At 38.6% G+C, this 23,233-nt stretch overlaps 1 protein-coding gene across 1 annotated transcript in view; it reads left to right on the top strand.

Moving 5' to 3' along the window:
- Window positions 1-23,233, top strand: part of ADGRG7 (adhesion G protein-coupled receptor G7) — a 66,768-nt gene that overhangs the window by 18,997 nt on the left and 24,538 nt on the right. Inside the window, exons 2-10 of the mRNA XM_069552106.1 lie at window positions 1,437-1,550; window positions 2,587-2,691; window positions 6,677-6,786; window positions 9,736-9,885; window positions 11,179-11,282; window positions 18,414-18,553; window positions 18,668-18,775; window positions 22,159-22,322; window positions 22,894-23,049. Coding sequence (XP_069408207.1) covers window positions 1,437-1,550; window positions 2,587-2,691; window positions 6,677-6,786; window positions 9,736-9,885; window positions 11,179-11,282; window positions 18,414-18,553; window positions 18,668-18,775; window positions 22,159-22,322; window positions 22,894-23,049 — 1,151 coding nt within the window. The remainder of the gene's footprint in view (window positions 1-1,436; window positions 1,551-2,586; window positions 2,692-6,676; window positions 6,787-9,735; window positions 9,886-11,178; window positions 11,283-18,413; window positions 18,554-18,667; window positions 18,776-22,158; window positions 22,323-22,893; window positions 23,050-23,233) is intronic.

A 23,233-nucleotide genomic window follows, 5' to 3' on the forward strand; every position in this document is an offset into this window, starting at 1 on the left:
GGTCCACCTAGTCAAGGCTATGGCTGTTCCTGTGGTCACGTATGGATGTGAGAGTTGGACTGTGAAGAAGGCTGAGCACCAAAGAATTGATGCTTTTGAACTGTGGTGTTGGAGAAGACTCTTGAGAGTCCCTTGGACTGCAAGGAGATCCAACCAGTCCATTCTGAAGGAGATCAGCCCTGGGATTTCTTTGGAAGGAATGATGCTAAAGCTGAAACTCCAGTACTTTGGCCACCTCATGCAAAGAATTGACTCATTGGAAAAGACTCTGATGCTGGGAGAGATTGGGGGCAGGAGGAGAAGGGGACGACCGAGGATGAGATGGCTGGATGGCATCATGGACTCGATGGACGTGAGTCTGAGTGAACTCCGGGAGATGGTGATGGACAGGGAGGCCTGGCGTGCTGTGATCCATGGGGTCGCAAAGAGTCAGACATGACTGAGTGACTGAACTGAACTGAACACCATCATTATTGGACCAGAACTCTGCCTCCTCTATTCTTAAGCTTGGTTAATTTGTTCACCATCTACCCTGTCTTTTGGTTTAGGTTTAGAGTCCCAGTGTCCCCAGCTCAAAATAACCAGTCACTAGGTCCAAATCCTGTCTCAGGAGTGGTCTTGGGCTGATTGATCCCTAACATCCTTAGAGCCACTGTTTTCGATCAGGTTCTCATTTAGCTGGTCTCCTTTGCCTCCCAGCCTGAGTCATTTCCCATACTGCTTGAGTTGTCTTCCTAAAAAACATTCCTTATGATGTTACTCCCTTGTTTTAAGATCTCCCCCACTCCCTCACCGCCTGCCCCAGGCTCCTGCAGGATTAAATATTTTTGGCTTGGTCTATAAAGCTGCTCATAGTGCCACTTATGTTCTGCTATTGATCCACAAAGAACCAATGCTCCTGATGTGTCAGGCTTTTCCCTGTACTTGGACACATCAGAATTTCCATGTTTTTGAATTTTGTGCTCTTTGTATCCTGCGTACATTTTATCTGACTTTTCTAAATTTAGTCTTAAAACCTGATGCTAAAAACATCCCCTCTTCTCTGGAATAGTTACCAGTCTTTCCTGGATGGTCTGCCTCTGTCTTCATCTCTCTTCTAAGTTCTTAGAGCACTTGTAATTCTGCATTGAAATGGTTTGACTATATCTATCTAATCTATTGACATAACCTCCTGTCTCCTTCAGTAGATTCAAATCTCCTTGGACAGGGTGTTATATCTTTGAAATATGTTTTTTTTTAAATTTTATCCATAGCATCTAGTAAGCATTGTAAATCCTGTGTAAATCTGTTTTTTTTAAATCATATTACAAGGAATATTTTTCAGCAATGGTCTTCAAAAATAGTGATTTTACATACAGAAATCAAAGGCCACAGACCCCCAAAAGGAAACTAATCAGCCAGTTCATATACTATTCTGTTATTTATTATTTCTTTAGGAACAGTTACCCCTACATCAAGCACCCCTATAGAGTTCTGCAAGAATGGTGGAACCTGGCAAAATGGCAGATGCATTTGTCCAGAAGAGTGGAAAGGACTGAGATGTACAATCAGTAAGTTACTTGGGATAATACTAGGGTGTGAGATTTAGGTGAATCTTATGTTTCTAAGGACAGCAGCAAAGTTTCTCGAAGCTCCTGTTAATTGCTATAGTAACAATGGGCATAATGATCACGAATTTAAGATGTGTTTATTAGCTGAAGAGTAAAAACTGAGTTTTCTTGTGCTATTTACCTGTATGTTCAGTACACTGCCTTTCTTTTCCAACTGTCAAGTTTCTCTGTAAAACTAATGGTTGCTTTTCTTTCTGACTGCAGTGTCTACTATAGGGCAATGGGTAATATGGTTTTCCCAGGTCCTTTCAAATGGTAATATGCCATGTTACACCATTTCAAATATCATAATTCTAACATATTTAACTTTTCTGAAGTCAAGATGCACCTACTTGTTCAAATATCTACTTAGGTGAAGTTTTTGTTTTTTTTCCAGCTTTCTCTTGGAGAGATGTTATTAAATCAATGGCTTGACTTCACTCAGTAGTATCTCAGAATCAAAGTTAAAAGCACTTCTTGATCTGCAGTGTGCTTCCCAGCACTCTACACACTTCACGCTGCCTGCTCAGAGCCTTAGAACTCACTCCAATAATTCACAACATTCTGAACAGCCAGGGTACACCCCCACAGAAACCCATGCCTTTGGCTGTTTGCTTTAACCTCCACCCTCGGTCCCTTTGCCTCTGTAGGCTCTATATCTGATTTTCAAGATTCCAACTAATGTAATACACTATCCTTTCTGATGTGTTAGTGCTCACATCCTACCTATACTGGGTTATATATTGTGCACATTTTAACTGAACCTGTTATATAATGTACTAGTTACTGTAATGGTAGTAACTTAAAATATGTTGTTGCTGGGTGGTCAATGAGGCCTATAAGCCTTCTGTTACCCTTCAAATTACACTCTATAGATTTTGAACTTTGGCTTTAATCTGGTTTGAAATTCAGAAAGAAAAATGATGAAAATTAATAATGAAAAATTTTTGATAATGATGAATTTATGATTCAAAAATATTTTTTCTGTCCATTACAGTTAATTTCTGTGAAAACAGTACCTATGGGAGTTTTACTTTTAACAGAATTCCCGTGGGAAGATATGGATCTTCCTTGCAAGTATGTGACAAGAACACTGTAAATGGTATGTGCTTTCCCAAGCATCTCCTCTGTCTAGGCATCTGAATTGCTATGCAGGATCATACCTATCATCTCTCCAACTAGTTTTAGATCCCTGAAAGAGGCATCAGGGAAGATTTTGTTGAAGGAATTGGTTCCCTTTCATGATGCCAGTGTTCAGAGTTTTGGGTGTTAACTCCCGTAATTCGATTTTCCTAAAAACTAAAATATAGATCAGTCAGTCAGTCAGTCAGTTCAGTCGCTCGGTCATGTCCGACTCTTTGCGACCCCATGAATCGCAGCACGCCAGGCCTCCCTGTCCATCACCAACTCCCGGAGTTCACTCAAACTCATGTGCATCAAATCAGTGATGCCATCCAGCCATCTCATCCTCTGTCGTCCCCTTCTCCTCCTGCCTCCAATCCCTCCCAGCATCAGAGTCTTTTCCAATGAGTCAACTCTTCGCATGAGGTGGCCAAAGTACTGGAGTTTCAGCTTCAGCATCAGTCCTTCCAAAGAACACCCAGGACTGTTGGAACAGTAGTAAATTCCTTTTAATTCTTTTTCAATTGATTTATTCTTGAGGCCCCCTCCATCTCCTGGAGTTTGACCAAGTTGAGATCTGTTCTCTCAGTTACATAATTTATCTCAATTTTAAAGATTAGCTAGACTGTGGATTTATACCATATCTACTTTGAGACTTCATCTTTCTAGGTAGAAATGCAGCTGAGTCTGTCCAGCTAGTAGTCTTTCACCTGTTTGAATATTTTAGGTTTTCATCTTGGAACATTCTCTAGCTTCAGCATACCTTTTCTGAAGTGTGACAATGTGTTTTGCACAAAGGCTTTCTGAGAATAAAGGAGCAAATGATATTTTCTATTTCTAATCTGCTTTCTGATGATATCCAGGATTTTGATGACATATGTGATTTTAGTGTCAGATTTGGTAATATCTTCTAAGGGTTGCCCTTTAAATTCATGGACTCCTTTCCTGACTCCCACTGTGCCATGTGATTTCCCTAAATGTTTTAACAGCTCTTAGTTTACATCGATTTTTATCTGACTAGTCCTCCTGCCTCTCATATCTTCCTGTGGGTCATCATTCACTTCCCACAGAACCGGATATCACAGTAACTAACTCTAGCTTGTTTATGCAAGTGTTTGACTGAACTTCTGCCAATGATGAAATTGAGAAAATTTTCACATTTTATTTAGATATTGATCTCTATGTGTGTCAAGTACTCTTTGAAGCACTAAATAAATTACATGTACTGCTCTTTCCGATGCCTTTCTTTGCTTTATTCTAAGAGATTTTTGAGACCAGCATTCCATTTGCTGAATCTAAATTGCCTCTGCCCACATATATCACACTTACTCAAGTATTCATTATTCTGTTCTTTACATAGTTCCTCCTAGCTTCTTGATAAGAGCTCAGAGGTAAAAGAGAAGCTTCAACTATATTGGTCCTTACTTCCAATGATATGCCAACAGATACATACTGTCTTAATTTTTATGTTTTTTACATCTTAAATATTTCACTATAATTTACAAAAGAGATGTGGCTACAAAAAATAGCTGTGCTATTGATTTGGGAAGAGTAAAAATATCAGTTATATACCCATCAAGGGATATCACAATTGCTTGAAATATATTACATTATTGGAACAAGAGAACCTTTCACTTGGTTATGTATTTTTCTTTTCTTAGTAATTAGTATGAAAATGTTTGTTACACTTATCTTTGAATTTCAGATTGAGCCCATAAAATAATTTAAATATATAGATTTCTAGGAAGGGAGGTTCAAGAAGGAGGGGACATATGTATACCTATGGCTGATTCATGTTGATGTATGGCAGAAACCGACAAAATATTATAAAGCAATTATCCTTCCATTAAAAATAAATAAATTTAAAAAAACGGTATAGATGTCAACAATTAGTAAATTTGCTTTTTAGTTCAGTTCAGTCACTCAGTCGTGTCCTACTCTTTGCGACCCCATGAATTGCAGCACAGCAGGCCTCCCTGTCCATCACCAACTCCCGGAGTTTTAGTATTATATTAATAATTACTTCTAATTAATTTGGCTTTATATAGCAAATAACCAAAATACTTTTAATGATTTTGAGTGGATAGGTTCATACTTATAAGTAATGTAGAGAAGATGCATTTGAACTATGGCCACATAAAAAATAATATCCTACATAAATGTTTAAAATTTTCATCATGCCATAGAGTAGAAGTGGAGTGATCATATAAGAATGAATTTAACCTTCTGCTTTAAGTGTTGTAGGAGCAACCTCTAGTTTTTGTGTTTTTAGTTGTTGCCCCTTATGCAGCTACCCAGAGCTGTCCTAAGAGTTCACCTACTGATCAGCTGTCCCACTAATGACAACTGGTAGTGATTTCATCTATTTACATCCTCTTAAGTACTAGCCAGAGGAGGACATTGAGTTGCCGAGGCTCAGGTGATAATCCTAGGAAATAAACCTGATGATTTATTGAGAGCCAGTAATACACTCTGTAGATGCTGCAAAAACTGTAGAACTCTTTGCCTTTCACGTGTCACCCAGATTTGGGTAAAGATGAAAGATCACTATAGAATTCAGTGTCTATTCACTCCATGGAATTCTCCAGGCCAGAATACTGTAGTGAGTATCATTTCCCTTCTCCAGGGGATCTTCCTACCTAGGGATCAAACCCAGGTCTCTCACATTGCAGGCAGATTCTTTACCAGCTGAGCCACAAGGGAAGCCCAACAATACTGGAATGGGTAGCCTATCCCTTCTCCAGCAGATCTTCCCAACCCAGGAATTGAACCAGGGTCTCTCGCATTGCAGGCGGATTCATTACCTACTGAGCTATCAAGGAAGCCCATATAATTAAATCTCTAGGAGGAATTTTTCACCTTGTTTCAGGTCTCTCCGACTAGTCTGTCATATCCAACTCAATGCCCTTATGTCCCTCATTTTTGGAAGGCAAACCTTCCTTGCAGACTTCAAAGGAAGAAAATAGTTGACTGATCTTTTGAATTCCAGATTTAAAAATCTAGACAAGTGGTATCTGCCTGAAATATTCATGCAGTGGCTGTCTGATTCACTTTTCCCTTGCTGTGTATAAAAATATCCCAAACTTACTGGCTGACAACAATAAAGATATAAGCTCCTCATAGTCCTGTGAGTTGACTGTGGCAGCTGGATTGTGCTGGAAGGTTTAAGATGATCTTACTCACATGAGGCTTTGGTGCTGCCTGTTGGCTGGGGGTCTTCAGGTCTCCTCCACATGGCCTTTCACCCTCCAGTAGATTAGACCTGCTTCCTTATATGATGGTCTCAGGACAGCGTTTCTGATCTGGGCTTTGGAAATCAAACAATGTTATTTCTACCACATTTTGTTGATCAAAGGAAGATTCAGGAAATGGAGGAACAGACTTCACTTCTTGATGGGGAGAGCAGTAAAATCATATTGCGAAGGGGTTATGAGTACTGGAGCAGGTGGTTGCTTTCATTTTTCCAAGTATTCTTCCTTTATTCTTTTCTTTAAAATTGAAGTATCGTTGATTAACAATATTGTGTTAGTTTCAGATATATAGCAAAGTGATTCAGATATATATATGTGCCCAGGGGAGCTTCTGTGGTGGCTCAGATGGTAAAGAATCCGTCTGCAATGAGGGAGAACTGGGTTCAATCCCTGGGCTGGGAAGATCCCATGGAGGAGGGCATGGCAACCCACTCTAGTATTCTTGCCTGGAGAATCCCCACGGACAGAGGAGCCTTGCGTGCTGCCTTCCATGAGGTCGCTAAGAGTCGGACATGACTGAGCAACTAAGAATATGTGTATGTGTATTCTTTTTTTGTTTCTTTTCCATTGCAGGTTATTACAATACATTGAATATAGTTTCCAGTGCTAAACAATAAACTTGTGTTTCTTTTAATCTGTTTTACATATGGTAATATGTACTTGTTAATCCCATAATCATAATTTATCCCTCCCTGCTGCTTCTTTTTATTAAAGCGGGCAATCCATTGGCAATTCGGCAGTGCAGTCTTGAAAATGGAGAGATAAAATTACAAAATGTGACGATAGGAAATTGTAATCAAAATCTGGAAACCCTGGAAAAGCAGGTAGGCTATATATTCCATGAGATGGGCAATGGGAAAAAGTTCAGACTGTACATAATCTGTTCTTCAGATACTTGATGCCAAACCAATGCTTTCAAAACTCTCATACTAGAAATAGCAAAGACTGTTAACTGAAACTCAGAGAAGGCAATGGCACTCCACTCCAGTACTCTTGCCTGGAAAATCCCATGGGCGGAGGAGCCTGGTGGGCTGCTGTCTGTGGGGTCGCACAGTCGGACATGACTGAAGCGACTTAGCAGCAGCAGCAGCAGTAACTGAAACTATCCTTATATTTTAAAGTTGATATCCATTTGTGAAAACAGACAGTTGGACATGTTTGTTTGGCAAAGGTCAGCAAATGATAATTTATAGCATATTTTATTTTTTAGAACTGTTTCAGTATTTTAAATAGCTGCATTTTACATTTGATATATATTATAAAGAAAATGAAAATATGTCTTTTCTTACTTTAGTTTTGGTATTGTATATTTTAAAATAAAATTTTATTTTTTAGCACCAAAAGCAGTTTGTATTGGGGTATAGCCAATTAACTGTTGTGGTAGTTTCAGGTCAACTGTGAAGGGACTCAGCCATACATACACATGTATCCATTTCCCCCCAAACCCTGTTACCATCCAGGCTGGCACATAACATTGAGCAGAGTTCATGTTCTATACAATAGGCCCTTGTTGATTATCCATTTTAAATATAGCAGTGTGTAAAAGACATTCCCTATGTCCTTAACTAGTTTTTAAATGGCCTCATATGTTTGACCACTGAAGTTTTGACTGAAAATAGATACCTAACGTTTGATACCAAAAGGAAGGTATTTTATGGTCTCTTGGATCAGAATAAAGAGAAACAAACTATGATCCAAACCCCTTTGAAACAGGAAGTTCAGAACCTGATGCTCGTCTCAGAGCTGTATTCATGAGCAAGTGAAGTGGGAAATATAATTAACTATTCTTTAATGCAAATTAGATTATTTTGACTAAGGATATACTCAAATGCAAGGAATTGTTAACACCTGGGATCGAGCAAGGGGAGGAAGAAGAAATTAATTTGTGTTCCTCTTGGCACTAGGCATGTTTCATGTGTTATCTCATTTAGTCCTTACACAACCTATAGCTCAAATGGTAAAGAACTGGCTTGCGATGCAGGAGACCAGGGTTCGACCCCTGGGTTGGGAAGTTCCTCTGGAGAAGGCAATGGCAATCCACTCCAGAATTTTTGCCTGGAGAATTCCATGGACAGAGAAGCCTGGTGGGCTGCAGTCCATGGGGTCGCAAAGAGTCGGACATGACTGAGTGACTAACACACACACAACCTCTGAGAGTTATAGTTTCATTCTCATATTATAGATTATTCTAGCTAATCACACTTACATGTTATTGAGTACTAACTGCATGCTAAATACTGTGCTGAACATTTTATATGTGTTATTTTAATTTTAAAAGTGACTATGCATTGATATGTTCATTCTATAGATGAGGAAACTCTCTGAGAGTGTCCTATTTTGCTCAGTGAACCGCAGCCAAAAAGTGATGGAGCTGGTCTTTAAAGTCCACACTGTACCACACTGGCTCCCTAATCTCAGTTGGGCAAGGGAGTGGGTGAGGATGAGGGTAGAGTATGGAGATGGCTGCCAACCACATAGGTTGTGTGGCTAAGACAGTAGGGAATCTACCTGCAATGCAAAAGACACAGGTTCGATTCCTGGGTTGGGAAGATCCCTTGGAGGAGGGAATGACAACCCACTCCAGTATTCTTGTCTGGAGAATCCCATGGACAGAGGAGCCTGGTGGGCTATAGTCCATGGAGTCACACAGAGTCAGATATGACTGAGTGACTAACACTTGCACTTTCATACAGATTGGGGGAAAGGCTTCATGTTCTGGAGTCTGATAAGGCAGTTTTTGATCATCATTTCTCTCATTTATAGGCTGCATGAACTTTGGGTGAGCTCTATAACCTCTCCAAGCCTTTAAATAGGAATGAGGGTGCTCAACTTGCAATATTGTTTTGCATATTAAATGTGATAACACCTATAAAACATCTAGTTAAATGCCTAACACATAGCAGAGATCTGGGCATTGAATGAGAACCTTGTTTCTACTGATTGGATATTGTTTCGGACTCTTCCGTAAGAGTAAATAGTGTGACCTTGGTTTGATTTTTGCAACGATGCTGCCATCTAGTGAAAACTAAGCCACACAGACACATACGTATTAACACCTGGCCTTTTGGAAAAGGAAATGGCAATCCACTTCAGTACTATTGCTTGGAAAATCCCATGGACAGAGGAGCCTGGTAGGCTACAGTTCATGGGGTCTCAAAGAGTCGGACACAACTGAGCGACTTCACTTTCACTTTCCACTAAAGATAATATGGATTAATATGTTTAGCCTCACAACCTAGAGCCTGGAGGTTCACTGGTACCTGGAGAGGTTTCCTAACTTCCCTAACTCTATGTGCTACAAAGCCAGCTTAAAAAATTTCCAGCCCATTGCAGGCTATAATTTTGTAAACTACTAATGAATTACTAGGAAAGTAGAACAAAAAAGGCTTATAGGATAAAAATCCATTTTACAAATTATTAGATTCAACAGCATAGAATTGTTATGTTTCTGACCACTTTCAGTTTCTATTTTTATCTCCCTATGGACTCTGTAGCAGTCAGTGAACCACCATTGGTCCATGGGTTATACCTAGAGGGGCCCTGACCCGGCTTAATTAATTAATCCTGGCAGGTATTAATAGAAAGGGCTGGGAAAGCCACTGGCCTACATGTACTGTGTCCTTTACGCAAAGGAAAAAGCAAAAATGAAAAATGGAGTGGATGTGATGTTCATGAGGTTGAGGGTCAATTCAGTTCCAGCTTATTCAAATGTGTTGTTTGCAAAGTGTTCAGATATAGTTTATAAAGTTAGGGCTTTTTTCTTTTTTTAACAGATTGTCAATATCTCAACACAGTCACAAAATATTTCTAATGAAGCCCAGATTTTAACATCGAATGCCAGTACATTAACTCCTGAGGACATCACGTCTGCTACTAGAGTAGTTGGACAGATTTTTAACACATCCAGAAATGCTTCATCTGAGGTAAAACTCATATGGTTTTTTAAACAGGGAGGGGAACAAAGAAAGACATTCCAAACTCTACTCCTTACTACAAAGTATGGACTTGGTCAGGGTTTTAGGTGCTCAAAACCATTTTGCAGAGCACTGTCTCTGAGAGATGTTCAAAGGAATATCAATAAAAAAGGTCTACTTGTCCAAATAGTCTCTTTTGGGATAGTCACAAATGATTATCATGTTAAATTCTTCTGGAAAGTCCTGGAATGAACAAATCTATTTCACTTTAGTAATATGTTTATCAATCATATTTGACCTCTCACCTCTATTCAATTCCAAATAACTTGAGTTCCAAGAAACTCACTTTGGATCATGCTGTTTTAAACCGGGATCCCTTTCTGTTGAGCATATTTGAATTTTAGTCTTGGTTTTCCAAAAAATTGAGCCTAGTTTACATTTCTGATATCATAACCTGTTAAACTCTGGTACCTGAAAATGAGAACTGCAGGCAGCGTTCGCCAATTGGCACAGTTTAGGTACTGGCCTAGCAGGGTTTATAAACCGCCAATCTGGAAGGACCCAGTATCTGCTAGCTGGATATCAGCATGGCCTGAAAACATCTGTTTTATTCTATTCTTTTTAAATAGTTTATTTTAAAAATGTTTTTTGTTATCCGAGGTCTTTGGAAATAAAGTGGGATTCAAATTGCAAGTTAATAAATATGGAATTGAAAGAAATCTAATGACCACCAAACGTAGAATTTATGACAGGCTTAGCCCATAAGGACAGAATGGTGTCAATATCTATAACGAAGGCAGTTAAAATGTAATCAGGTGTGGAGACATTGCATCTGACATACTTCAGAGGTTTTAATTTTTAAGAAAACTGGAAATAATTTTACTAAGCCTAATAGTTACTAACAGTTAGAGTACGTATAATTAAGGTCTTATATTAAGTATTATGGACTGTAATGTTTTAAAGAGCCCTGTATTCTTCTTATTTTGTTTCCGCTTCTGTATCGAAACACCCGCTTTTGTGTTCTTGGGGGTGAGGGTGGAGGTTCTGTGAAACACCTTGCTATGAGGTCAATTCAGAGACCTAAGCCTCCTAATTAACTCAGTTTATATTTTCACTGTGCCTTGCCTTTACTCTCTCTGCCTTCTTAGGTGGAGAGAATACTTTCAAAACTAGTTTTGAAAAATATTTCTAGATTACCATACCAATGGTGCCACTTGATATGGTAATAATTCATGGTAACTATAATGAGGATGATGGTGTGCAGTGTGTCTTCTGTGATAATCAATGCCTTCTTCCTGGCAGGCGAAAAAAGTTGCTGTGACAACAGTGAGTCAACTTCTAGATGCTAGTGAAGATGTTTTTCAGAGAGCTGCTACTACTGCTGATAATGATGATACCTTTGCAACGTAAGCACAATTCCGGTTTGGAAGGAAAATCTAATGCAGTGCTGCTTACTTTCCTAGGTTACAGCATTAACAGAGGTGTCTATATTTCTCTCATGGATACACTAAATGGCTAATTCTCTGGAGTGCGGACTAAAGCTGTAGCTTTCTAACTCCTCATTGCAGGGGTGGCCGTGGCCTGGGATACAGAGTAACTGGGATGATTCAGATTAGGACTTGTTTTCCCAGCCTTAGTTTGGCATGGCCAGGAAACATTGCGGGCATAATTCTTTCAGCTCCTTTCTCAGTGCACAGAACTACAAAAAAATGGCATAGCTTTCAAACACACATTTCTAGCTCCCGTGCACTCCCAGCCCCACCATAGTTCAGCTCTCCCCAAGATCCTAGTGTAGTTTGATTAAACTTTCTTTAGCTTTCCCAAGGCTACACTGAAAGAAAAAAAAAAAAAAAAAGAGGATCCAACTCTGCCTGCTTTCTCTCTTTTGGATTCCTATGTCACAGATTACTTCTGGTTGTGCATTTATACTAAAACTTGTATACTTTATTCATAGAGGTCTCTCACTAGGAGTCAATGTGTTTCTATCTTCTATACAGTTTTCTTAATTCTTTAAAAATTTAATTAAATATGCATGCTCATTATAGAAAAAGAAACTATGTAGAGAAGTGAAATTTTAAATACTGTCTCACCTTAACCTGTTGGTATATATTTTTCAAGATTTTTTCCTCTGTGTGTGTATATCCTACTACCTACTCTATTTTTCTTTTAAGATTTTTTTGATGTGGGCTATTTTTTAAAGTCTTTTGTTGAATTTGTTACAGTATAGTTTCTGTTTTATGTTTTGGTTTTTGGCCACATGGCATGTGGGAATCTTAGCTTTCCGACCAGGAATTGAACCCACATTACTGCATTGGAAAGTGAAACCATGCCCGCTGGACCACCAGGGAGGTCACTACTACATGTTTTTTAAATATAGAACTTGTTTTTGTCACTTAATAATACTTTATAAACATCTTCTTAATATAAACGTCTATGCAGAATGGGAAAGACTAGAGATCTTTTCAAGAAAATTAGAGATACCAAGGGAACATTTCATGCAAAGATGGGCTTGATAAAGGACAGAAATGGTATGGACCTAACAGAAGCAGAAGATATTAAGAAGAGGTGGCAAGAATACATGGAAGAACTGTAGAAAAAAGGTCTTCATGACCCAGATCAGTGGAGAAATAACTCCAGAAAGAATGAAGGGATGGAGCCAAAGCAAAAACAATACCCAGCTGTGCATGTGACTGGTGATAGAAGCAAGGTCCGATGCTGTAAAGAGCAATATTGCATAGGAACCTGGAATGTCAGGTCCATGAATCAAGGCAAATTGGAAGTGGTCAAACAGGAGATGGCAAGAGTGAACGTCAACCTTCTAGGAATCAGCAAACTAAAATGGACTGGAATGGGTGAATTTAACTCAGATGACCATTATATCTACTACTGTGGGCAGGAATCCCTCAGAAGAAATGGAGCAGCCATCATAGTCAACAAAAGAGTCCGAAATGCAGTACTTGGATGCAATCTCAAAAACGACAGAATGATCTCTGTTCGTCTCCAAGGCAAACCATTCAATATCACAGTTATCCAAGTCTATGCCCCAACCAGTAATGCTGAAGAAGCTGAAGTTGAACGGTTTTATGAAGACCTACAAGATCTTTTAGAACTAACACCCAAAAAAGATGTCCTTTTCATTCTAGGGGACTGGAATGCAAAAGTAGGAAGTCAGGAAACACCTGGAGTAACAGGCAAATTTGGCCTTGGAATGTGGAATGAAGCAGGGCACAGACTAATAGAGTTTTGCCAAGAAAATGCACTGGTCATAGCAAACACCCTCTTCCAACAACACAAGAGAAGACTCTACACATGGACATCACCAGATGGTCAACACCAAAATCAGATTTATTATATTATATGCAGCCAAAGATGGAGAAGCTCTATACAGTCAACAAAAACAAGACCGGGAGCTGACTGTGGCTCAGATCATGAGCTCCGTATTACCAAATTCAGACTTAAATTGAAGAAAGTAGGGAAAACCACAAGACCATTCAGATATGACCTAAATCAAATCCCTTATGATTATACAGTGGAAGTAAGAAATAGATTTAAGGGACTAGATCTCATAGATAGAGTGCCTGATGAACTATGGAATGAGGTTTGTGACATTGTACAGGAGACAGGGATCAAGACCCATGTCTGGGGAGGCCTTACAAATAGCTGTGAAAACAAGAGAGGCAAAAAGCAAAGGAGAAAAGGAAAGATATAAGCATCTGAATGCAGAGTTCCAAAGAATAGCAAGAAGAGATAAGAAAGCCTTCTTCAGTGATCAATGCAAAGAAATAGAGGAAAAGAACAGAATGGGAAAGACTAGAGATCTCTTCAAGAAAATTAGAGATACCAAGGGAACATTTCATGCAAAGATGGGCTCGATAAAGGACAGAAATGGTCTGGACCTAACAGAAGCAGAAGATATTAAGAAGAGGTGACAAGAATACACAGAAGAACTGTACAAAAAAGATCTTCACGACCCAGATAATCATGATGATGTGCTCACTAATCTAGAGCCAGACGTCTTGGAAAGTGAAGTCAAGTGGGCCTTTTAAGCATCACTATGAACAACGCTAGTGGCGATGATGGAATTCCAGGTGAGCTGTTTCAAATCCTGAAAGATAATGCTGTGAAAGTGCTGCACTCAATATGTCAGCAAATTTGGAAAACTCAGTAGTGGCCATAGGACTGGAAAAGGTCAGTTTTCATTCCAATGCCAAAGAAAGGCAATGCCATAGAATGCTCAAACTACTGCACAATTGCACTCATCTCACATGCTAGTAAAGTAATGCTCAAAATTCTCCAGGCCAGGCTTCAGCAATACGTGAACCGGGAACTCCCTGATGTTCAAGCTGGTTTTAGAAAAGGCAGAGGATCCAGAGATCAAATTGCCAACATCCGCTGGATCATGGAAAAAGCAAGAGAATTCCAGAAACACATCTATTTCTGCTTTATTGACTATGCCAAAGCCTTTGACTGTGTGGATCACAAGAAACTGTGGAAAATTCTGAAAGAGATGGGAATACCAGACCACCTAACCTGCCTCTTGAGAAATCTGTATGCAGGTCAGGAGGCAACAGTTCGAATTGGACATGGAACAACAGACTGGTTCCAAATAGGAAAAGGAGTATGTCAAGGCTGTATATTGTCACCCTGCTTATTTCACTTCTATGCAGAGTACATCATGAAAATTGCTGGACTGGAAGAAACACAAGCTGGAATCAAGATTGCTGGGAGAAATATCAATCACCTCAGATATGCAGATGACACCAACCTTATGGCAGAGAGTGAAGAGGAACTAAAAAGCCTCTTGACGAAAGTGAAAGAGGAAAGTGATAAAGTTGGCTTAAAGCTCAACATTCAGAAAACGAAGATCATGGCATCTGGTCCCATCACTTCATAGGAAATAGATGGGGAAACAGTGGAAACAGTGTCAGACTTTATTTTTGGGGGCTCCAAAATCACTGCAGATGGTGATTGCAGCCATGAAATTAAAAGACGCTTACTCCTTGGAAGAAAAGTTATGACCAACCTAGAGAGCATATTCAAAAGCAGAGACATAACTTTGCCGACTAAGGTCCGTCTAGTCAAGGCTATGTTTTTTCCAGTGGTCATGTATGGATGTGAGAGTTGGACTGTGAAGAATGCTGAGCACCAAAGAATTGATGCTTTTGAACTGTGTTGTTGGAGAAGACTCTTGAGAGTCCCTTGGACTGCAAGGAGATCCAACCAGTCCATTCTGAAGAAGATCAGCCCTGGGATTTCTTTGGAAGGAATGATGCTAAAGCTGAAACTCCAGTACTTTGGCCACCTCATGCGAAGAGTTGACTCATTGGCAAAGACTCTGATGCAGGGAGGGATTGGGGGCAGGAGGAGAAGGGGACGACAGAGGATGAGATGGCTGGATGGAATCACGGACTCGATGGACGTGAGTCTGAGTGAACTCCGGGAGATGGTGATGAACAGGGAGGCCTGGCGTGCTGCAGTTCACGGGGTCGCAGAGAGTCGGACACGACTGAGCGACTGAACTGAACTGAACTGAACTGAACTACTATTTAAGCAGTTCTCTGCTGCTGAACATTTAGATAGCTTCAGGTCTTTTGATATTTTGAGCAATCAGCATTCTTGTACGCAATCTTTGTTTGCATGACCTATTACTTCCTAGAAGTAGTTCTCAGTTCTCTAATAATTATGACCAGTACCTATTTAGTGTTGAGTCTCCAAAGTGGAAAAGGCACAAAAGCAGGAAACAGAACATTCACAAGATTAGACTTCTGAGAGACGGTGGTAGAGGTGTAAACAAGTGAACTAGTATATTTCATGACTTCAGATTTCACTAGGAGTCTGGATCCTTCTCACTGGCAGTGTAGATGCTCCCATTTTTCTTGAAGTTGGAGAAGATTGCAGCCATGAGATCCAGAGTCTATCTTCAGTGAACTCCCTTCAGAGCTGGAGGCTCTGTGTTTGCAGTCTTGCTGGAGGCAAAGGGGAAGAGTGGATGTTTTTGGTGAGAAGGGTGAGGAAAGAGCCATTGTGGGATTCAGCTGAAAAAGTCACAGGTCATGAGACAGACGAAAACACTGTCTCAGCAATAAACAGTTATGATTTTTGTTGTCTTCTGGCATGGAAGGATAAAAAAAGGCTGTGTGATTTATGTGTAAATTCCAAATGGCATCAAAGAAGTTGTGTAAAGGAATAAATGAAACATTTAAATATAAGACATGTTGAAATATGAATTGATATACACTCAGACCCTCCTTCCTCCCATTCTGAATTTCTAGGCTACTTATTTTTCTAATGATGGGTTATCAGTTTACCCTCTCCCAGGTGATCTTTTGCATAAACTGCTGTGGACTCAGGTCTTTATTCATGTAGATAAGACTTTCATCTTCAGCTTCCAGCCTTAAGATCAGGTCACCAACCTGTTAGCTCTCCTCAGGAGAAAAATCTTGGTGACCTGCCAGCAGAGGTACTCTCTCTCCTGTCTCCCTTGGAAGGAGATTGTTCCTTGAGGCAACTCTTCCATTGACCTGAGACCAGAGTGCAAATTCTCCTGGTAGACACCAGCCTTCATGGTGCATCTCACTCTGATTTTCCCTTCTTTCATTCCCAGGGGAGGAATTTTCAATAGGAATAATTAAGCCTCTCATTTTAAATTTGTGTTTGTCCTTACAATGATATGCTGTCTTTCCCCAGTATACATGGGAGTTTGGTTCCAGGACCACACTCTCTCTTACCTTATCTGCTCCCGACAGATACCCGAATTCCCAGATGCCCAAGTCCCTTATATAAAATGATGTAGTTGGCCCTTTGTATCAGCAGGAGGCTCCACATTGACAGATTCAACCAACCATGGATGTGAAACCTGAGATAAGGAGGGCCAGCCATAATAACCTGTTAAAGCCAGGCTTTTCTGATATAATTGCTGTGCTGATGTAAGATTCCTGAGTGAAAGGGGATCTGGTTGCTTCTCGTCATTTGTACCAGGTTGATGGCCAGTCTCCTGACCAGCACCCACCTATCATCTGATCATAATGACGAGAGGAAAGAATAATATGGGAGGAATAAACCCCTCACATGGCCATGGCTAGAGCAACCCTTAAAAACGGCCAACACTCCCACGCATCTAGCACACTTTTCCTGTTCGTCTTCAATGCCTGAAGGAGCTTCCCTAGTATCCCCAGTGTTTCACAGGTACTGAGCTTTTAGTGGATGCTCAACAGATACTGTTGGTTGAATGAATCACGTTCCTAGCAGATTGGAGCTTTTTTAGGTGTTCCTCCTGTTGAAAGCAGTTCTAGGGTTTCATTGTTATTCATTAAGTGGGAAATACATAGTGTGAATTGCTGAAAATTACAGAAAATAGTATTATGAAAGGAAAACTTTTGAAATAATGACTTTACTTGACTGTTTCCTTATGAATGGTTACCACATTCTCTTTATGGAATTTCTTTAATTATTAAAAATTTTCTTTTTTTAATGTCACTTGGGGAAGGGAAAATATATATTAATGGCAGGAATAAAGTTTTAGAATGAAGAATAATTACATTTTAATGAAATTGTTTTATTTCTGGAAAAATTAGATTGAACCAGTTGTCTTAGACATAGACATCTTGTTTTGTCAAGAACAGAAAGAGTGCAAATATTTTTATGGAAAACAGGAAAAAGAAACAATCTTATGACTTATCTTTGAAAGTGAAAGTCACTCTGTCATGTCCAGCTCTTTGTGACCCCATGGACTGTAGCCCACCAGGCTCCTCTGTCCTTGGGATTGAACACCAAATTAACAGATTCCCCCACTCCCTCCCATTGTCCATCTACTCTATCTTCAAACTTATCCAGAGTAGAAACAAACATTGTGAAAAGCTGCAATGCTTAGTTAATAGCTGAGGCAATGAGCTCAGTTTCTGCTCTTCCATAATTCCCTATGAACTGTCACCTCAGAAGTCAACACTTAAATGGTTTGAAATCCGTGGGCTTTGGGTGAGGAGAGAGTTAAATAAGTGAATATTGAGTCTCAACACTGGAGAAACAGAATCACGTGACTGGTCACTGGGAGGGCATGGCAGGGCCATCCTTTTATGAGAAGACCAACGTAACAACGACTGTTTCTATTGGGAAATCTGTCCTTCTTGAATTCCAGCTTTCTGGCATCTAGGTCCAAGGTACCCTACAGTGGGGAAAGTTTACCAGAAAAATTTTGGCTATTCTTAATGGTACATTTGTAGTTTCATTGCATCATGGTCAGGAACTATGTCCTGTATAACTTTATTTTTTAATTTATTTTGAATTGAAGGATAGTTGCTTTGCAATATTGTGTTGGTTTCTGCCATACATCAACATGAATCAGTTAAAAAAAAAGAAGAAAGTACATGTAACAAAGTAAGACTCTGATTAAAAAAAAATCGACATTGTTACAGGATTGTGCCAGTATTGTGATTGCTTGACTTCTGTGGGCATTCCTTTGCACTGGAATGTGGGACACACACAACTGATTTTATAACAAATCTCAATAATAGTGTGTTGTTAACATTTTTTCTATGCAGGCTTATTGGGCAAATGGAGACTTATTCCTTGTCTTTGGGCGACCAGCAGCTGGTAGAACCCAATGTAGCAATACAGTCAGTTGATGTCTCTTCAGGAGGCGAGGAGGGGTCTACAGGTGTTCTCTTCACTGTACTGAAAGGTGAGCTGTTTGTTTTAAGTTCTTGTAATAGCAGAGAATATTCTGCTACCAATATATGCTCTATTCATGAAAATGTAGACTTTTATAAAATTCTGCTTTTTTTCCTTCTCATAGGAACTAGCAATTTTCTGACTCCTGATTCCACAGTTGTAAAAGTAGGTGCAGAGAAACTGAATCTCAATGAAAAGGCTGAACTTCAGATCTTGCTCAACACCTCGAAAAGTAGGTCTCAAATTACGTTCCTTGAAAAACGTACTCAAATTCATGGAATTAATAGCTTAAAATCCATTGAGCAAAAAATTATGTTTACTTAAGTTACATACTGAATAATTTGCGTGTGAGTATGTTTGAGCTCTGACAAATTTTGGTAATCTCAACTCTATTATTCTAGGCCACAGAGATGATTTTTTCCCCCTGTCTTTCTTTTCAAAAACACTTGGAGGGTGATACAATTGAAATGCTCTGGCTTATGAACACAATCTGTTTTCCACCAAAAATGTAGCCAAATGGCTCAGTGTTATACTTAAAAATACACTTAAAAAGTACTCGGTCATAAACTTTGCCCATGTTTACCAGTGGAATGGTACTCACAGGCTTAAATTCATCCTATTGACTTGTCCTTGGGATATTTTATGTAATTGACACAGTCATCATATAGCAGTACTAATTTTCAGTTATCTCCTAGTATGATGCTCATCATGTGATCCTTATCATCGTGCATATAACCTTTTAGAAATTCTTGTGTCTAGCTTGTCGTGCCTGTGATATTCAAAGTCTAAAATTGAAAAAAAAAAATAGAAAAAAATAAAAATAAAAATAAAAAAGTCTAAAATTGACAATTGACTACAATAAAGCAGACTGAATGCACACATTTACTTTCATTTTCTCCCCAAATAAAAAATCTAGTGCCAAAAAGTACATATTTAGAGAAACTAAATTCATAATTCTCATTGGTTATATAATTCTAATTGGCTAACTAATTCTTTATTGGTTATATACATTGCAAATATCTTCCCTCCAGTCTATAGCTTTTACTTGGTTTTTCATGTCATTTGTCATACTCAGATTTTATAATGCTCTCCAGTGCATCAATCTTCTTTGCTATAACTAGTATTTAAATTCATTGCTCTACTAAAGTCACAATTATAGTCTTCTATATTGTCTTCTGAATATTTTTAGTGTTTATGTTTACATTTATATCTTTAATGAACCTGGAATTTGTGTTTGTATTTGGTGAAAGGTAGATCTAATTTTTGATTTCATATAAACTATCATTAGAGTCAAACGGGTGGAAGTAACACTGTCTAGAGTCAAAGACTCGGATTGGACTGAAAGGAACGTTTTTATATTAAGTTTTTAAAAAAGACTTCAAGATTGATGTGTATAAGCAAAAATTATTGGAAATACAGGATCACATCAACAACCTTGTGTTACAGGGAGAAATATAAAGTTACTCCAGAAACTGAAGATCAAGTAGACAAAAAATAGCTAATAAACTTAGCCTTTATATACATTTGTATAGTTTTATAGACAGAAAATAGATAATAAAAAATATTTTCAAATATCTAAGGAGTGCTTCAAAAACTATTAGGCCAAATAGAAAAGCTGACACATTTTACCTAGAGCTGATTCATGTTGATGTATGGCAGAAACCAACACAATATTGTAAAACAATTATCCTTCAATTAAAAATTAATTAATTAAAAAATAAAGCTGTACAGGACATAGTTCCTGACCACAATTCAATGAAACTATAAATGTACCATTAAGAATAGCCAAAATTTTATCCAGTTAAGAATTTTAAAATACCATGTTAGAAAGGAAATTAAAGGACAGATTACAGATCCCTTGAAAATTAATAGCAATGAGAACTCCTTAGATGAAACCCTATGGCATGTGGAGAAAGATGTAATTAAAGGAAAGTGTATTTCCCTTAATAAATCTATTAGATAATATGAGAAATTGTTAAAAAATAATCATTCACCTAAAGAGGCTTAAAAAGTAAAAGAGTTAGCAAATCTAGAAAAAAAGAATTAATAAAATGGCATAAATTAATAAAAATGGGACATAATTAACAAATGCTAGATGGATCAACAAAATAAAATATTGATTCCATGAAGGCTAATGAAATATACACAAGTTTCTGATAAATTTGATCAAGAAAAGAGAGAGAAAATATAAATAAACATCAAGGAGGATTAGATCTTGAAATATGGAGATTCTTTTAAAATCATAATGGTAAGTATAATTTGTTCTAGTGAATCTAACTATCTAGATGAAAAGATGATTTTCTAATAAACAACCAGAATACCAATGTAGGAATGAGGAAAGGGGTGAGTAGGGAATTTCATTTTTTAAATGTATACATTTGTATGGATTTGGATTTTACATCAAGCAGTCATTCTTTTATAAAAATAAGATTGAAAAGCAGCCATACTACATTTTTACGGTTAACTTTGTCACTTAGTGTGACAAAGAAGGAACAATTTGGTGGACTCAGTATGATGTGAAAACTCTTCAGAAGCCAGTCTTTATTTCCCAGAAGAGGACAGAGCAAAGTGGGGGCTGTGGAGGATGTGTTGGGGACTGTCAGGGCCTTACCTACCTATCTCTCAAAGCACAAGACTGATTATGCTGGCCCTACCACCACCATTTTAGTTTTCTTTGTATTTATTATGTATATAATATATATGTGTGTATGTATATACACACAGAGACGCATACACACACAAATACATGCAAGCTTTTCACTTGTAAAGATATCAGAGTTTAGGGAACGTATTCAGCTAAAATGTATATTCATTATTGTTGCTTCTGTTGTTTTAAATATGGCCAAGAGTTCTATGAAGTGTCAGGAGGCATTTCAAAGGTGGTTCTGTTTGACCGTTGCCACGGCCAGCAGCCCTGCTGCAGAACCCCCTGTTGCAGCCAGGCTCTTGCAGGCTCTCTGAGAAACAGCTGACCAGTTTTTCCAGTGTCCTGAAGGGATATGTCCCAGTCATCTTCCAGCCTTGGGCAAAAGCCTGTGGTTGTCTTGAAATAACAGAAACCACTAGTTCAAGAGCTGATGGAAAGTATTTACTCTGTTGAAAGAATCCCTGATATGCACAACTTGAGCTGCTGGCTCTGTGATTTAATAAACTGGTCTCTGCTCAGTCCCTCTGAATAGGAGCCAGACCTCCCAGAGCAGTCCTCTAGGCACTGCTGTGCTGATGATCACTGTGTGCTGTTTCTTATTCGACTGTCAGTGGGGGAAGCAACATGGTCTTGAGCTAATTGTGTTCACTGTCTCACTGCATAGAAAGCAAGGTTTACTTTATACATGAGATCCTTTTGGTATTTTTTTTAGGTGGATTAGGCAGAAATTATGGTTTCCATTTAGAACATAAGGAATCTTAGGGAAAAAATTAATGTGGGTAGAATGGCCAATCATATGTTATATGTGTTAATTAGATGCTGCAGTTAAATAAAGGCAGCCAACAGACCATTATTTTCTGTATTTCACTTGAGTGTTAAGCAGTCATGCAGTTCAGTGATGGCATGGGACTTTCTTACTTACCCTAGGGTTCCCTTATTGATTTTAGTGTCTTTTTCCCCCCTCACAGCTAATGTCAAGGCATGTGGCTTTGTAGTGTATCAAAACAACAAGCTTTTCCAATCAAAAACTTTTATAACTAAATCAGACTTTAGTCAAAAAATTGTCTCAAGCAAAACAGATGAAAACGTGGAAAATCAGAGCGCTTCTGTTGAAATGGTCTTTAGTCCAAGGGTGAGTTTTCCCATTAACAGAAATAATTCAGCCCACTCTTAATTACAAAATCAGGGACAGTTTGGGCAAAAAAAAAAAAAAATCCACAGAATACCTCTTTGAAAGTTTGTATGACAAGACTGACTTTAACTTCTTCCCCATCCATATTTTTATCACACTAGCTAAGTGTAAAATTAACTACTTTGAATTTTATATCCTCTTTCTTCTCCTTAATCTGTAATAAAGATGCTATGCTTTGTATCAGTACATATCATACATAATCATACAATTGATTTCTCATATGGGTAGCTCAGATGGTAAAGAATCTGCTTGCAATGCAGGAGACCTGAGTTTAATCCCTGGCTCGGGAAGATCCCCAGGAGAAGGGAATGGCAACCCACTCCATTGTTCTTGCCTGGGAAATCCCACGGACAGAGGAGTCTAGTGGGCTCTACAGTCCATTGGGTCATAAAAAGTCAGACATGACTGAGTGACTAAAACTTTCACTTCAAGCTTATCTTAGCCTATTTGATTTTTTCCACACAATTAAGCATTTTGAAAAATCAGTTGCCATTGTCTTATTAATTCACAGTACAACCAAACAGAATTCCATCTTCATTCCTATGCCTGTGTCTATTGGAATTTTTCCATGAAGGATTGGGACACATATGGCTGTCACAAAGAGAAGCCCGTTAATGGATTTCTACACTGCCACTGCAACCATACTACTAACTTTGCTGTATTGATGGTAAGGGTTTACATGGTAATCTCTTTCTGGACAAGAGTTTTACTTATACACAATTGTGTTATGTGCTGATTGGAAATGATTTGGGGATTAGCTTACATAAATACTCAACTCAACTTTGATTAAATGGGAAAACAAGGAATGGAGTTAGAGAATGAAAAAAAAAAGTGCTGGTAGAGGCAATTAG

Source organism: Ovis canadensis, chromosome 1 (assembly GCF_042477335.2).
Source record: "Ovis canadensis isolate MfBH-ARS-UI-01 breed Bighorn chromosome 1, ARS-UI_OviCan_v2, whole genome shotgun sequence".
Taxonomy (NCBI): domain Eukaryota; kingdom Metazoa; phylum Chordata; class Mammalia; order Artiodactyla; family Bovidae; genus Ovis; species Ovis canadensis.